Genomic DNA, 15,953 nt, shown 5'->3' with positions numbered 1-15,953 from the left:
CTCTGTATGGCTTATTTCACTTAGCATCACACTCTCCAGTTCCATCCACGTTGCCACAAAGGGCCATATTTCGTTCTTTCTCATTGCCATGTAGTACTCCATTGTGTATATAAACCACTGCTAGGAATTTACCCAAGGGATACAGGAGTGCTGATGCACAGGGGCACTTGTACCCCAATGTTTATAGCAGCACTCTCAACAATAGCCAAATTACGGAAATGTTTTTAAGTTCACGGACCGGGCGCTTCAGAGAGAAGTGGTTTTGCACCACTGCCGTGTAACAAAGAGCGCCCAGCGCGGGGCACACGCTACCGCCAAGCGATAACGAACAGAACAAAGCAAGCCCAGAAGACCCCACGGGATCCGAGAGAACGTTGGGTGATTGACTTGACGCGGGTGTGGCAGTGTTTCCCAGCGCCCCCCTCCCCGCCCCGTACCTTGACCTGAGAAAGCTCCTTCTGGGGGGCAGCGAGCTTCTTGCTGATCCTGCCCTTGGCTTTCAGCTCCTCCACCGTCTTGTAAGAGTATTTGGGCTTCTTCTTGCTTCCGCTGGGGTCTTTCCTCCACTGGCTCAGCTCCTTCTGAAACTCCTGAAGCAGGGGGAGGCGGCCAGTGACACAAGGCAGGCCGCTTTTCACAGCAGGCAGGGTGACCGAGACCGTTCGCAGACACTCACTAGGCACGGTCTCAGACGTACGCAAGGTTCTGCGCCAAGCGGCGTGCCTGAGGGACACTACAACCATCTCCTGACACGCCCCTGACGCTCAGCCCCTCGTAGAAACAAGAAGGTTCAGAAAGCAGGTACTCCAGACACCCAGGCAACGGCCACCCCCACTGCGGGCAGGCACTACGCTACTTTTAAATTCACCTCACGTGAAACTTAAACAACAACATACGGGATTTAAGGACCCAAAACCTTGGTTCTAATCTAAGATGAGGGCAAATCAGCAGGTCCCTAAGTCTTAAGGCCAAGACACCTTCTGTAAGCAAGGTCTGCAAGCCTCTTCCACAGGAAGGCCTACAGTAGATGGAGAAGGAAGCGCGGTCGGGGGGAGTAGAGTCCAGCCCACCGAAGTGGGTTTTGTGCGTGTCCTTCTTTGTTTCTTACACTGGTTTAAAACTTGTACTCGTTTTTTCCCAAAAATGTCTGGACCTCTACTCCAGGAAAACCAAAGATCAGGCACTACTGGGCCAGGTCGATGGCAACAACCGCCTGGACCTGAGTAGAAACTACCTCTTTAGACAGCGAGGCCCTGGCCCGTCCGCCTCACTCCTGGCTCGCCTACTCGCTTCTGCTGCACACCTGCTACCTGCCGTCCCACCCTATCCAACGTCTCCCGCCTCAGCAAAAGGAGAGGGTCGGCGACAAGAGCAGTGACAATACGAGGCTCTGCAGCATCCCGCTGTCCCTCGTAAATGCAAAGGGGAAGGGGCGCCTGGGTGGCGCAGTCGGTTAAGCGTCCGACTTCAGCCAGGTCACGATCTCGCGGTCCGTGAGTTCGAGCCCCGCATCAGGCTCTGGGCTGATGGCTCGGAGCCTGGAGCCTGTTTCCGATTCTGTGTCTCCCTCTCTCTCTGCCCCTCCCCCGTTCATGCTCTGTCTCTCTCTGTCCCAAAAATAAATAAACGTTGAAAAAAAAAAAATTAAAAAAAATAAATAAATAAATGCAAAGGGGAAAAACGGTGTCGAGACAGCCGGCCCCTCGGGGGCCAGAGCAGAGCGACCCCCAGCTCACAGCTGGCTCCCCGCGACACTGGAGACAAAAGCCCGGCACCTACAAGTGGCCTTCGGGGCCAGTGCCGTGACCCGCCCGGTCGATATGCCTCGTCCCCTCCCTGCTCCGTGTGCTGCCTTCCCACCACAGCCCCCTCCGCGGCCTCTCCGCCACCAGGCTCGGAGACGCACGCTCGGTGGCCTCTGGCCTCACGACTGGCCCCACACTCGCTGCCTTCTCCTGCCGAGAATCCACTGAAGCCTCTCCTCCCTACCTAAGTATGTCACCCCTGCACAGCCCCCCACTCCCCACCTCACCTCCTACTCTGACCCTTCTCAGCACCTACCGCTCTCAGCAACCACACCACAGCTGCTTGTTGACTGTGTCTGGGCACCAGGCTCTAAGCCGTTCCTCGTGGAGGAACCTCCGGCCTCCAGCACAGCGTGACACGTCACATGTGCAACAGACATCTGAAGGCCGACTGAATGAGCGAGCGAGTGAGCGAGCGACAGTGGGAAACAGCACAGACACCCCCCCGCCCGTGACCCCTGACTTCTGGTTACCTCTTCCGCTTCTTCTTCTGAGTCAACCACGGGGAAGTCTTGCAGGGACTGAGTGGTACGCTCAGAGCCGTAAGCGCCCACGGCACCTTTGCCCTTTCTCTGTCTGGCTTCGATTGGATTAATGATACCTGACAGATTTCAGCAAAAGATAAAAAGATTTCAGATGGTCACAGCGATTCCTGTATTCGAACAAGGCACTCAGTGAAACCACCCTTCCTCAGTCCTGACACAGAATAACACAGCCCAGGAGGGAGGGCTCTTCTCTGCCCCTGGAACCCTGTCCGAGTCCCCTGTGATGTGAAATTTCTAAGCATTTATGGTACAAGAGGATGCAGACATCAGCGTATCGATGTCCTAAATACAGATTTTCGTATCCGCTTTGGATTTGTCTTTTTGAGATACTGGGAGAAAAAAGAACTATTCACATGTAACTGGGAACTCTGTAGTACTAAATTCTACACTTTCCTTGGAAGAAGGTTCCGGTAAGGAGAGTGAATTATTCGCAGAATATACTGACTGAATGAGGCGAGGTGAAGCAGCAGTTCAGTAGGAGACCCCGTCCGTTTTCCTGGGTAGCTCCTGTCTCCTGGACTTTGCTTGCTTTATAGCACGCGTAAGCCTCGGAAATAACTATTTTCCTCTAAGAGTCAACAGACGGGACTACCGCACTTCAGTGAAAACTGCCCAGCCTCCCCTTCAGCTAGTACTGCTGAAATCTCAAGTCAGACCTTGTTCTCCTTCTGGGTCACCACAGCCAGCTCCGTGAGATTCACGACTTTTCCTCCAGCTAACGCTGGGTGAAACCTGAACAACTACGCAGGAGTGGAGCCTGGACTCTTAGAAACTATTACTGTTTCCGTCCAGTTGCTGCCTGCTCACGGGAAACAGGACAAGGAGAGAGAAAGCAGGTTCCTGCAGGAAGAACCCAAGTGCTTGGCTTGTGCGGCTTTGATGTCAAGGAGACAGGGACATGTGAGAGGAGCTGTCTGGACGGGGCTAGGGCCTGGGGACAGGAGGCAGGGCTGCTGAGCGCAGACAGAGGGCCCCACGTGGGATTTGCTCAGCCAAGTTTACGGCCACACAAGGGCGCATAAAAAAGCTACACGAAAGGGCACCTGGGTGGCTCAGCCGGTTAAGTGTCTGACTCTTGATTTTGGTTCAGGTCATGATCTCATGGTTCGTGAGTTCAAGCCCTGCATCAGGCTCTGCGCTGATAGTGCGGTGCCTGCTTGGGATTCTCTCTCCCTCTCTCTCCGCCCCTCCCTCACTCACGTGCTCTCAAAATAAACAAACTTTAAAATAGCAAAAAAGTTTGGGCCTACAACCCAATGCTCTAAACTCTTTATCTTTAAAAAAAAAAAAAAGCTACACACAATGTTTCATGGATATTCCTGGACTACAAACTCCTATGCCTCCAGGGCCCAGGAAAGCTGACATAAAGTAAGGGGTATCGGGACCAAAGACCACAGGGGGTGGAGACTGCTTCCCCGAGGCCACGAGCACTGTCTGTGGCAGCTAAAACCAATTCCTGCCAGACAAAGTCAAAAATGTCAGGTAAAATTATCTTATTTGTAAATGCTGGCAACAGGCTCAGTCTTAAAGAAGCACCGGTCAGGCCACAAAGAAGCCTCTCGTCTGCAGCCTGACGGAGCCTCTTCCTCCTGCTCAGACAAGCTTCCGTTTGGGTCTGAGAAAGCAGACAGCCGAGGAGCACAGCCGTCAGGTGCCAGCGGGCCAGGCCGCAGACTCCACGGACCTCGCCTCCGTCCCTCAAGACTACAGGGTGCCCGCACCCTACCTTGTGCATTCTTCCCGAGCCCCCTTCCAGGGACGTAGCCCATCTTCTGCAGAAGCTTCTGTCCAATTCCCTTGGTGTGTCTTTCCCAGCTGCCAAAATCCATGAAAGACTTGGTTCCTCCTGCAAAGCCTTTCTGGCTGGGTTTAAAATTGCCACCCTGAGGAGGAAAAAAAAACAAAACCAAAGCTTAGTTGACAGGGAATAAAAAGAAAAATCTAACAAAGCTTACTCGGACGATGGGGAAATGGCCTGGCAGTCAGAGCATTATAAAAAGTGTCACACAAACCAAAACCAGATCTGTGACGTGCGTCAGGAGAGCAAAGAGCCCGCGCTGCCCACGTCACACCTCGCAGAAATCTGCCGCCACGAGGAGAAACCCACACAAGCCCCCCGCCCGCAGATGCCTGGCCGCATGACCTTCCGAGGACGTTACTAAGGTCACAAGCCTGAAGCAAAGATGCTACCGTCTTTAACTTCTTGGGTCCGAAATCCTTAGGAAAGTCATCCTGCTTAACAGGCTTCTCCTCGTCGTCGGAATCTTCCAGCTCCGCCTCCTCTGCTGCCCCTTTCTTGAGGCCGGCGCTGATGAAGTTGACTGGCGCGGAGTAGTCTCGGGCCCTGCGGGCAAACACAAGGCCCCCAGGGGGCTGTCAAGAACCTTCCGTAGGCATCCCTTGTAGAAACTGTGCTGGCCAGGGAACCCCTTAGGGTGGACCTCCAGGGATCGTTTAAAAGAGCAATACACTCACTTATACCCAAAGGGCCCCAGATCCTGTAATCACAATAACATGATTACCTGATGGGTTCAAGTCAACTCTGCGGCTGCAATTATCGATGTCAGTGTAAGGGTGATTAAAAATGCAAAGTGTCATCTTATACAGCATGTGTATCAGTTACGTCTTCGTAAAAGTGAAAGGAAAAAATGCAAAATATGATACAACACAACTTTCTTCTACATTTTTTTAAAATGTTTATTTTTGAGAGAGAGAGAGAGAGAGTGAGAGAGAGAATCTCAAGCAGGCTCCGCTCAGTCAGCACAGAACCTGATGCAGGGCCCGAACTCATGAACTGTGAGATCGTGACCTGAGCCGAGGTCACGAGTTGGAAGCTTAACCAACTGTGCCACCCCGGGGCCCCTCCTTTTACATTTTTAAAAATTAAGCTATTTTAAAAACCATGTGTCTTGAAGGCTATTTCAAATACAAAAACCAAACAAGAAAAATTCTAATAAAAAATCATCAAACACAGTAAAAGAAATTCTATGAATGGAAAGTATATTAACAATTATATCAAACTCTGAGAAGTTCACGTTCATTACATTCATTTGTATGTGAAAACTAAAGTAATAACGAAGAAACGAACTCCGTGAGATGGCGAGTATCGATGCCGACCACGACTGTCACAAGGACAGTGTCATAAACGTCAGCTCCCTTTATAAGATGACCAGCCTAGTCACTGCACAACCCCGTGGCAGTGACAGAACTGAGAGGATTCTTTTCTAGAAGATGCAGTCAGGTAAGAGCCCAAACTCAGGAGGGAGGCCCAGATTCCCAAAGCCTGGCTGTGTGATCATGACCTCAGTTTCTTAATGTGGAAAATGGAATGGTAACAACAGTACCCTTCTCACAGGTAAATGATACCAACCATGTAAAAAGCACAGAACAAGTAAAGCGCCAACAGATGTTGGCTATTTGGCTACCATCATCTTATGGTTATGTAATCCTTGACCTCTGAGCCATCTGTCATCCACTTTTAGATTTCTTGCCTGTACCGATCTCCATACTCTTTCCCCCCAGGCTCCCCAGACCGTGTGAAACAGGCACAGTCTCAAAGGGCCGGAGCCTACAGGCCACAGTCGAGGCCAAAGGGACAAACCCATACTGGCTACACACACCGGTCAGGCGACTCGTGGCCAGTGCCCACGTGACTTCACGCGGAGGCGGAAGACTGTCAGCCTGAGTCCTCATCTCCCCGCCACCACGCCTGCAGGGACCCAGTCTCGGCCCCACACATCTCCCTCTTCCACTGGGGCCTCGGGCCAACTTTGCACACCAAAAGGTCTCCTCCAAACATAAGCGCGCCCACGTCAGCCACTCGCTGTCTCAGACCCGGGGGCCTCTTCTCAAGCTATGCTCCCACCTGCAAAAGCTTCCATACCTCGTAGACACCTGGTGCTTCCCCTCAATGGCCTCTGTATCCTCATGCCGTCACCCTCTGTGGTCATATATGCTCAAGGATCGCCTCTCTAGAGACCTCTTCCCTCGCCTCCCAGAACAGATCAAAGATCCTCTCAAACGTACTCTCTCTCAGGTCCGAAGTCAGTCACAAACTTGCACTGTGTGAGTCGTCAGTCGTCGCCTGTCTCCATGCTCTGGTGTCTGAGCTCTCAGAAGGCAAGGAATGGGCCTGCGGCCCAAGACCCGCTACATATAATTGCTCACTGAACACCTGCCTATGGTTCAGTCAGCAGAGAGCCACCCTCCAGCCCAAAGAGGAAGCTGGGCCTCCCCGGCTGATGCTGCAGCTCCAGGACTCAGGAAGGCCAGGAGAGAAGTCTGTTTAGTGGTTATCCCCCCAACTCCCTCTCCATCTTCCCCCACTTCCCTAAAGCAACAGAAAGCAGCCCCACGCGCCCAGTACCGTTTGCCTCCAAAGCTGGGCCTCTCTTCATCCGAGTCTCGCTCTGCCCACACTCCGTACGTGGCCTCTTCCTTGGTCTGCCAGTGGCGCTGCCGGTTGGGGTTGAATTCATTCTGGAGATCCCAGTCGGTGATCTCAAAGTTCTCCCGCTCGTCCTCGTCATCATCCATGTGGCCTTCGCCATCCCGGTACAAGTGGGACAGCGACATGGCCGGTCACTGAAGGAAGGGATAAGAAAGGCACGTGGAGTTTGTGGTGAGTTCTGGAAGCGGCAGCAGGCTTCCCTGAGTCCCCGCTCCTTGCTCCCTTTGAACGTCCTCCAAACACAAAGCTTGTTAAAATCGTCGCTACAATTCAATAAAGCAGACATTAAAAACATATTTTAGGAAATGATCCGTATTTAAACAGGCGGGACAAAAGGCTCCTCCAAGACCAGTCCCAACGATGTATGTGATTCTTAAGCATCTATTTCTCTGTCCTAGTCAATGTCATAAAACATACTCACATATATAGAAACCACATAAAAATACCTACGTATGTAACTCTATTTATTATTGCCTCAGAACCTGGGTGGACATCTTCTGGGATCCCAGATTATTTTGTTGTTGCTGCTGTTGAGGAAAGTTGTATCTGGACCCTTGGCGGTCCCAGGAGTGATTGTTTTTAGAACATGCTTTCTGAACTATATTACTTGGTGAGACCCTAAAACTTAGATTTCCTCCCAAAACATGAACCTCTTCTGAAGGCAGTAGTAACTATAAACACTACCTTAACAGACATCTGTGTACTGCAACAGAGAATTCAACTCCTGACAGCTGGATGATGAGATTCAGCTGTCTCTTTCTCATAAAATTATTTTCTTTGGAGTTTATTTATTTATTCTGAGAGGGGAGGGAGGGGCACACAGAGACAGGGAGAGAGTGAGGATCCCAAGCAGGCTCTGAGCTCTCCCCGCAGAACCTGTCGGGGGGGGGCTCGCAACTCCAGAAGCAGTGTTCAAACTCCGAAACCGTGAGGTCAATATCTGAGCTGAACTCAAGAGCCGGACCCTTAGGACTCTTACCCCTTAGGACCCTTAGTCGACTGAGCCACCCAGGCGCCCCACATCTCTTCCTTAAATGGATTAATTACTACTGCACCAAGCTTTACAATGCCTTGTAAGGCAGATTAAACAAGACGGTGCTTAAAAAACACTTAGGTCAGAATAAAAAACGCTCAAGGAACAATAGCTGTTACAGTAGCTCCATGATTAGCTTCATCATCATTACTATTACGGGATTAGGGAAGGAACCTAACAAACTGCTAAAATCATAGCCTGAGTTCAAATCCCAGCTCTGCCAGGTACTCAGTGAGTGTGTGAGTATCAAATACACACAAAGTGCCAAGCAAGGTGCGCTGCGTGGTATACATTCAATCTGTGACAGCAACTGGGATTCTTACCAACCAGTTGCTTGCTGCAAGCAGCCCTCAGGGACAAGGAGTTCACTACTTCTGGTCGCTTCTGTGACAGAGTTCTCCCTGCTTGGGGTGTCTGGGTGGCTCAGTCGGTTAAGCCTCCGACTTTGGCTCAGATCATGATCTCACCGTTCATGGGTTCGAGCCCCGGGTCGGGCTCTGTGCTGACAGGTGGGAGCCTAGAGCTTGCTTGGGATTTTGCGTCTCCATCTCTCTCTGCCCCTCCCCCGCTCTCTCTCTCAAAAATAAACATTCAAAGATTAAAAAACAAACAAACCCACCAAGTTCTCCCTGCTTACTCTACTCACTGGCACACTGCTTGGGTGCAGCTGGTCCCAACCTCAGCCAGCAGTGCAAAGAAGGGAAATGTTGTCAGGGGAGGTAGGGAGTCCCAGACACACGGGAGTCAGTAATATCGCTGCTTCCCGGGGCAAGAAGCAAAGGACTGTTAGGAGTTACAGAGCCTTTGGCAGGTACCAAGTACTTGCCGGACGCTTCGAGCCGATAATCTAACGTAAGCAATCAAGTCACCTCTACGAGACACGTACTGTTGGCGTCCCCACCCTTCCGATAAGAGAAAGGAGACGCAGGGACGTCGGACAACTTGCCCCAGGTTCTACGCTGGCAGGGCTCCAAAGCAGGTGGGCTTGAAGCCAGGCTTCCGGCGGGGCTCGGTCCCTAACCTGCTCAGTGGGTCCCTCGCGCACACTCCCACTGGCGGGGACCCCCCCCTCCCGCTCCCCGTCCCTTCCCTCGCCCCGGCCCCACTCACCTCTCCCGGGTCCCGCCGACCAAAACCAGATACCGGCTCTGGGCGAGCTGCGCGCCACTACAGCAGCCGGAATCCGGATGCGCCCTCGGACGGCGCGCCGGAAATGACGTTTACAGCGGAAACGGCGCGCTGGTTGCCATGGCAGCAGCCGAAGGCTGGAGAGTCTTGGGCTCTAGAGGGGCGGGGCTGAGATGCGAGAAAGAAGGCGGGGATTTCCAGGGCCTGGAATGGCTGAGGGTTTATTTCCTGGCCTCGCGGGCCTCCCTCCCGCCCCCGCTGGGTGTGAACGGGGCCGAGCCACCTTGGCCTACGGGGACTCCCTTTGCCAGCCTGAGATTAAAAATCTGTAAAATGGCGATACAGCCCTAGCTCGCTGGGTAGATAGTTGTAAGGAACAGCGTGAGACGGTACAGGGGCCGGGACACATTGCCTGCAACGGGAGTAATGAAGGTCAAGACTGTCTCCTGATACTACTTGGCAATGAGAAAGAATGGAATCTTGCCATCTGCGACAAGGTGGCTGGAACTGGAAGGTGTAATGCTAAGGGAAATCAGTCAGAGAAAGGCAGATACATGTTTTCACTCATATGTGGAATTTTAGAAACGTCCCAGAAGACCGGGGCGGGAATAGCTACAGAGAGGGAGGCAAACCTTAAGAGATTCTTAAATACGGAGAATAAACTGAGGGTTGATGGGGCCGGAGGCGCCCGCAGAGAAGAGAGGGGGTGGTAAATGGGAGATGGGCATTAAAGAGGACACTTGTTGGGAGGAGCACTGGGTGTTGTACGTAAGCGATGAATCATGGCAATCTACTCCGGAAACCAAGAGCACACTGTATAGCGTATAGCTAACTTGACAATAAATTATGTTTAGAAAAAAAGACTGCCTCCTGTATCTTGAGGGTCCTTTAGTGTAAGCACCGTCGTGGGCACAGAGCAGCTGCCTTCCACAGAAGCTTGAGAGAGTGCAGGAGTGAATGGGCCAACACTTAGAGGTCCCAAGTATGCCCTCCAGGAGACCTCCCCATGCTCTTCCTCTCCAGCCAGTTGTTAAATTCACTCACCCATTCACTGATCTAATAAAAATGTACTGGTTGCCTACCCTGTGCTAGGCTCAAGGGATGCAATGAACACACAGGCTCCGGAGTTTCCATCTCAGCTCTGCCACGTCCAGCTGTGGGCCTCAGGCAAAGTTACCCACACCTCTGGGAGCCTGTTGCCTCTTCTGCAAAATGGTTGAGGATCTATGAGCTAAAATACGTAAGCAGCTCCAAGGGTACCTGCGACGCTGTAGGTATTTAAGAAGTGTTCGCTGTTAATTTTTGCATACATTCTCTCTCTCCTCCATATGATGAAAAGATTCAAGAGGCACTTAGAGTACACAAAGTGCACCTGACTTCTGGTCAGAGGTTTGGGTCTAACTTCCCGTCCTTGTTATGAATGGAAGAAGAGCCTACAGAAAGCTAATTAACTGCCAGCTTCGTGAGAACGGGCTCTGGGACTTCATGGTCTCTGTGTCCCCACTGACCTGTAGCGTCACTGTGCCTGACACATGATACGCACTCAGGAAATAAATTAGAAAGTGAGGTGGTAAGGGGCCCCCCGGGTGGCCCAGTCGGTGAGGAGTCTGACTCTTGGTTTCAGTTCAGGTCATGATCTCATGGTTGGTGAGGTCGAACCCCTTATTGGGCTCTGTGCTGACAGCGTGGAGCCTGCTGGGGATTCTCTTCCCCTCTGCCCCTCCCCCACATGTGCTTTAAAAAAAAAAAAAAAAAAGGAGGGGCTCCTGGGTAGCTCAACCGGTTAAGCGTCTGACTCGATTTCACCTCTGGTCATAACCTCACAGTTCATGGGTTCAAATCCTGCGTCAGGCTCCATGCTGACAGCATGGAACCTGCTTGGGATTCTTTCTGCCCCTATCCTGCTCATGCTCTCTCGCGCTCTAAAAATAAATACATACATGGGGCGCCTGGGTGGCGCAGTCGGTTAAGCGTCCGACTTCAGCTCAGGTCACGATCTCGCGGTCCGTGAGTTCGAGCCCCGCGTCGGGCTCTGGGCTGATGGCCCGGAGCCTGGAGCCTGTTTCCGATTCTGTGTCTCCCTCTCTCTCTGCCCCTCCCCCCGTTCATGCTCTGTCTCTCTCTGTCCCAAAAATAAATAAACGTTGAAAAAAAAAATAAATTAAAAAAAAATAAATACATACATACATAAACTTAAAAAAAAAAAACAAGAGTGAAGTTTTAGTACAAGAGAAGGGGGTGGGGGAGGGGGGGTGGTGAGAGTCTAACAGACTAAAAGTTCCACCAGGCAGCAGAGGGAGGAAAAACAGGGAGACGAGATAGACTGTTTTGAGCCTGGGCCCGGAAATGTGTATGCGTCTGTTTACAGGCCAAAGCCAAAGGTAAAAGTAAGCTTGTGCTCTGCACAGAACATGTTCATATGACAGGCATTTCTGCCCAGGGCTGCACGTACACAATGGTGGGGGGCTTAGTTGGCTCGCGTTCCTCGGGATCAGAACTGGCCCCTCTGTTCCTGACACCCAGAGGGATGAACTTCCCTCATCGCCTTGAGCCAGACCAGGCTGGCCCCCCCTGGAAGGGCCCAGGGAGGGAAGAGAACTATGCGGAATGGCATCCTCCTGAGATTGGGAGATGGGATAAGAGAGAACAAGAGCCAGCCTGCTCAGGACTGCCCTTCGGCAAACTTAATGACTGTGGGTAGTGTTTATCTTGCCCTGGAGGGAATAGTTAGTTGGAAGCCTCACCTCAGGGGAGGATACTCTGCCCCGGGGGGCCCTCCATCGGGACTCCAACCTGGCTGTATGGAGGGGTGGGGAAGGGGGAGGGGGTTTCCCCAGCCAGAAGGTTGGATGATGTGCGTACCCGATTGGTTGTATTAACCCTTCTCTGATCTTCTCTATACTCCTTTCTGTGTTTACTCTAGTTGCTTATTTCTGTATATTCCCTTTCCCCCATACTTGATCAAGCTTTCCGCCACGAAACCAGGAGTGGCTGTCGTGAATTACTATATTCAGAAGAGCCTGGCTTCTCCGTAGCTACCTCTGTAGGTTTCCAGCCAACTTTATTGAGCTGCCGTCACTCTGACCGCAGGGGAGTGATGCTCGTAGATTGGCTTTACCAAATGGACCCTGCCATGTGGCTTCCGTGGACTGTGGCGGAGCCACTGAGAGTACAGGCTCTCTGATCACATGATCAGAGTGTGCCGGGGGGGGGGGGGGGGCCCCGCCTCAGCGGGACAAGTGGACGTCCCTTACTGCGTTGATAGGATGCCCTGAGAAGATCTGTGATGTTCCTGCCAAAGACACGTCACTGGAATGGAATCGGGACACCTAAGATGAACCCAAGCAACGAGACGTTCTACAAAGCACCTGGCCTGTGATCATGCAAAGTGCCTGGGTCGTGAAAACCAGAGCAAGCCCCTGGCACTGCTCCAGACTGAAGGGTAGGTCTAAAGAGGTGTGGCAGCTCAATGTAACCCGAGACTCTGCACTGGACCGTGTTTTGCCATAAAGGAAGTTACGGGGTCAACTGGCAAAATGTGAATGGGGTCTGAGGTTTCCATGGTCGTGATGTGTTGGTGTTCATTTTCTGATTTTGACGGTTGTCCTGTGGTTACACTGGAAAATGTCCTTGCTTGTTGGAGATACCAAAGTATTGGGGGAGTGATAGGGCATTCAAGTAGGGAACTTCATCTCACTTATTAAGGGGGAAAGAAAGTCCTCTCTATACTCAGGATTTTTTTTTTTAATTTTTTTTTTCAACGTTTATTTATTTTTGGGACAGAGAGAGACAGAGCATGAACGGGGGAGGGGCAGAGAGAGAAGGAGACACAGAATCGGAAACAGGCTCCAGGCTCCGAGCCATCAGCCCAGAGCCCGACGCGGGGCTCGAACTCACGGACCGCGAGATCGTGACCTGGCTGAAGTCGGACGCTTAACCGACTGCGCCACCCAGGCGCCCCTCTATACTTAGGATTTTTAAAATTTTCTTATTTAAACAAATTTTAAGACTTTTTTTTTTACTATTATTGTTTTTTTAAGTTTATTTATTTTGAGAGAGAGAGAGCACAGGAGAAGGGCAGAGAGAGAGAATCTCGGGCAGGCTCCGTGCTGGCAGCACAGAGCCCGACGTGGGGCTCGAACTCACGAACCGTGAGATCATGACCCGAGCCGAAACCAAGAGTCGGACACTTAGCCAACTGAGCCACCCGGGGAACCCCTAGAGTTTCTTTTTAAATAGAACTACTGGAGTAAAACTTCAAGGATCCAAATCGCTTTGCTGCTTCCTAGATGTGGGGCGGGGGAAGATAGCTTCGCCTCGCTGCGCCTCAGTTTTCCCATCCGCAAAGTGGGCACAATGATGGCAGTGCACTAAAAGGGCTGTCTTCAGGACCAACAGAGGAGGGTGGCTAGTTAATGCACACGAAGCCGCTGGCCTTCGTAAGAGTAGCAAAAGCTTGGCAAATGGTTATGACTATGTTCATTTGAAAGACCCAACCTCACCGCTGGGCGTGGGAGGCCCCCGTTTTCCAGGATTCCTGAGTTCAAATGCCCGGCCTCCAGAACAGCGAGGGGAGAGGCAACCAGAGGTTTAGATTTATGATTTCGTGCCGGTACATCACGGTCTCCAGCCACCGCCCACAGAAACCCCTGCTTTGGGCCTCAGGGACGCCCGGGCCCGTGTCTACATTCCCCACGAGGCGCTCAGAAAGGGCGCCATCCTGGAAGGGGTTGCGGGGCCCTCGACACTCGTCAGAGGAAGCCGCGGAAGAGGCCGTGCCCCGAGGGGCGTGCGCAGGCCGCTCAACGAGTTCAAGGACAGACCCAGCCGCGAGACCCGGGAGTCCAGACGTCCGGATGGGTGCGCGCCCCCCTGTGCCCTGCCTGGGGCCCCCACACCATTTCTGCCCACGTCCTCGAGGTGATCCGTGGAGAGTGACTGCAAAGAACAGACGCTCTGCGTACATCGTCTCCTGGGTTCCCCAAACCTGCCCGATAGTCTCTGTTACCTGAGTCCACGCTTGCCATCACCCCCGCTGCACACAGCCTATGCTGGACAGCGCTCTCTCCACATTGCCTTCGAAAGATTTGGGGGCCAAAAAAAAAAAAAAAAAAAATCCTTCCTCAGCGACAACTTTAAATAGGTTGGTTCCATAGAAACAATCTGCAAGCGACATTTCAAGGCTGATGTATTTAAAGTCTAGCACAAGTTCCTTTTCTAGGACGGTGACATTCTACAGTCGCCTGTGGCTTATTCTTAGCTCGACTTTGGTCACAAAAATATACAGCGTGCCCCGCGCTGGGGAGAATTGGAAAGCCAGATGAGCTGTGATTAGCAAACCTGGGCTCCCTTTAGATGTTTTGCCCAGATGGTTGGTCCCTTGTTTCCCTTTCTAGAGTTTGTGAAGACTCTTTTCTCACACAGAGAGCTGGGACGTGAGGTGACGCGGGCCTGGGCGCACTCTGTAAAGCCAGCACCCTCGCAAGCACGCAGGGAAGGGGAGGAACCGCAGCCTTCATCAGTCATTCGTTCATTCATTCCTTCATCCACTAGCTCGTTCACTCATTCACAGATATTTCACAAGCTCCCAGGGATTTCTTATCGCGGCGTATTTCCTATTGCGGCGTGACCCAAGTCCCTCTACACTTCGCAGCTTGGAACAACAGTGAATATTATCTCACGCCATTTCTTTGGGTAGGAATTCAAGGGTAGCTCAGCTGCCTGGTACTGACTTGGGATCTCTCTTGGGGTTGTAGTCAAGCTGGGACATCTTGCTTGGCTTGACGTCCCGGGGCTTAACCACGGCTGGGGGATCCACTCACCCGGCTGGCAGGAGGCCTTGGGGAACTTGCCACGTGAGCTTCCACCTGTGGCTGCTGAGTGTCCTCATGACATAGCGACCAGACACCCCCAGAATGAGTGACTGAGAACAAGGTGGATGCCACAACATATCTTATCACGGAGCTGGAAGTCACCCACTGCCATTTCCCTAATGCTGCTTACACGTCCAGCCCTACTTGGGGTTGCCAGATTTAGCAAATAAAAATACAGGATTCCAAGGGGTCCCCCGGGGGGCTCAGTGGGTTAAGCATCTGACTCTCGATTTCGGCTCAGGTCATGATCTCACATTTCGTGATTTCGAGCTGTCAGCGTGGAGCCTGCTTGGGATTCTCTCTCTCTCTCTCTCTCTCTCTCTCTCTCTCAATAAATTAACAACAAAAAATACAGGATTCCCAGTTTTGAATTTGGATTTCACATAAACAACAAATAAGTTTTTAGTATATGTATGTCCCATGAAATACTGTAAAATACTGAAAATTTATTGTTTTACCTGAAATTCAAATTTGTTCCTACACTCATACAGTCTACAGTCTAGTAAGACCAGTTTGAATCAAGCCACCAGGCCAATCAATGCAAACCTTCGCTATGAGCAAGCGCTTCAGAGGGAAGGGTTGGAGCTTGGGACGGGGCTGATGTTCTCACCAGAAGAGCCACTTTTATGTTTCTTTTTTAAAAAATATTTATTTAGGGGCGCCTGGGTGGCTCAGTCGGTTGAGCGTCTGACTTCAGCTCAGGTCATGATCTCGCAGCTCATGAGTTCAAGCCCCGCGTCGGGCTCTGTGCTGACCGCTCAGAGCCTGGAGCCTGTTTCAGATTCATCTCCCTCTCTCTCTGTCCCAACCCACTCGCATTCTGTCTCTGTCTCTCTCAAAAATAAACATTAAAAATATATATATTTTAAAAAATATTTATTTATTTTTGGGGAGAGCGCAAGTGAGGGAGGGGCAGGGAGAGGGAGACAGAGGATCCAAAGTGGGCTCTGCGCTGACAGGATGCCAGCACAGAGCCCGATGTGGGGCTCGAACTCACGAACCGTGAGATCATGACCTGAGCCGAGGTTGGACGCTCAACCGACTGAGCCACCCAGGCGCCCCCATTTTTACATTTCTTAGATTAAGCTTTTGCATATGATTGTGTGTGTGTGTGTGTGT

General features: G+C 51.7%; 1 protein-coding gene across 3 annotated transcripts in view; it reads right to left on the bottom strand.

The window, feature by feature from the left end:
• TFIP11 (tuftelin interacting protein 11) overlaps positions 1-9,044 on the bottom strand; it is a 21,041-nt gene extending 11,997 nt beyond the window's left edge. Inside the window, exons 1-6 of one of the 3 annotated variants that reach the window (XM_040464088.1) lie at positions 8,944-9,044; positions 6,717-6,934; positions 4,541-4,694; positions 4,077-4,233; positions 2,279-2,406; positions 438-590 (exon numbers count right to left, since the gene is read on the bottom strand). In XM_040464088.1, the coding sequence (XP_040320022.1) occupies positions 438-590; positions 2,279-2,406; positions 4,077-4,233; positions 4,541-4,694; positions 6,717-6,925 (801 nt within the window). In that variant the 5' untranslated portion in view covers positions 6,926-6,934; positions 8,944-9,044. Of the gene's footprint in view, positions 1-437; positions 591-2,278; positions 2,407-4,076; positions 4,234-4,540; positions 4,695-6,716; positions 6,935-7,484; positions 7,605-8,943 lie in introns of those variants that run through there. The other 2 variants (XM_040464091.1, XM_040464089.1) reach the window with 2 other exon arrangements.
• Between the last annotated feature and the right edge of the window lie 6,909 nt (positions 9,045-15,953).

The sequence above is a fragment of the Herpailurus yagouaroundi genome, unplaced genomic scaffold, assembly GCF_014898765.1.
Source record: "Herpailurus yagouaroundi ecotype Mexico unplaced genomic scaffold, PumYag 428, whole genome shotgun sequence".
Classification (NCBI taxonomy): domain Eukaryota; kingdom Metazoa; phylum Chordata; class Mammalia; order Carnivora; family Felidae; genus Herpailurus; species Herpailurus yagouaroundi.
This window is presented reverse-complemented; position numbering and strand designations above follow the sequence as displayed.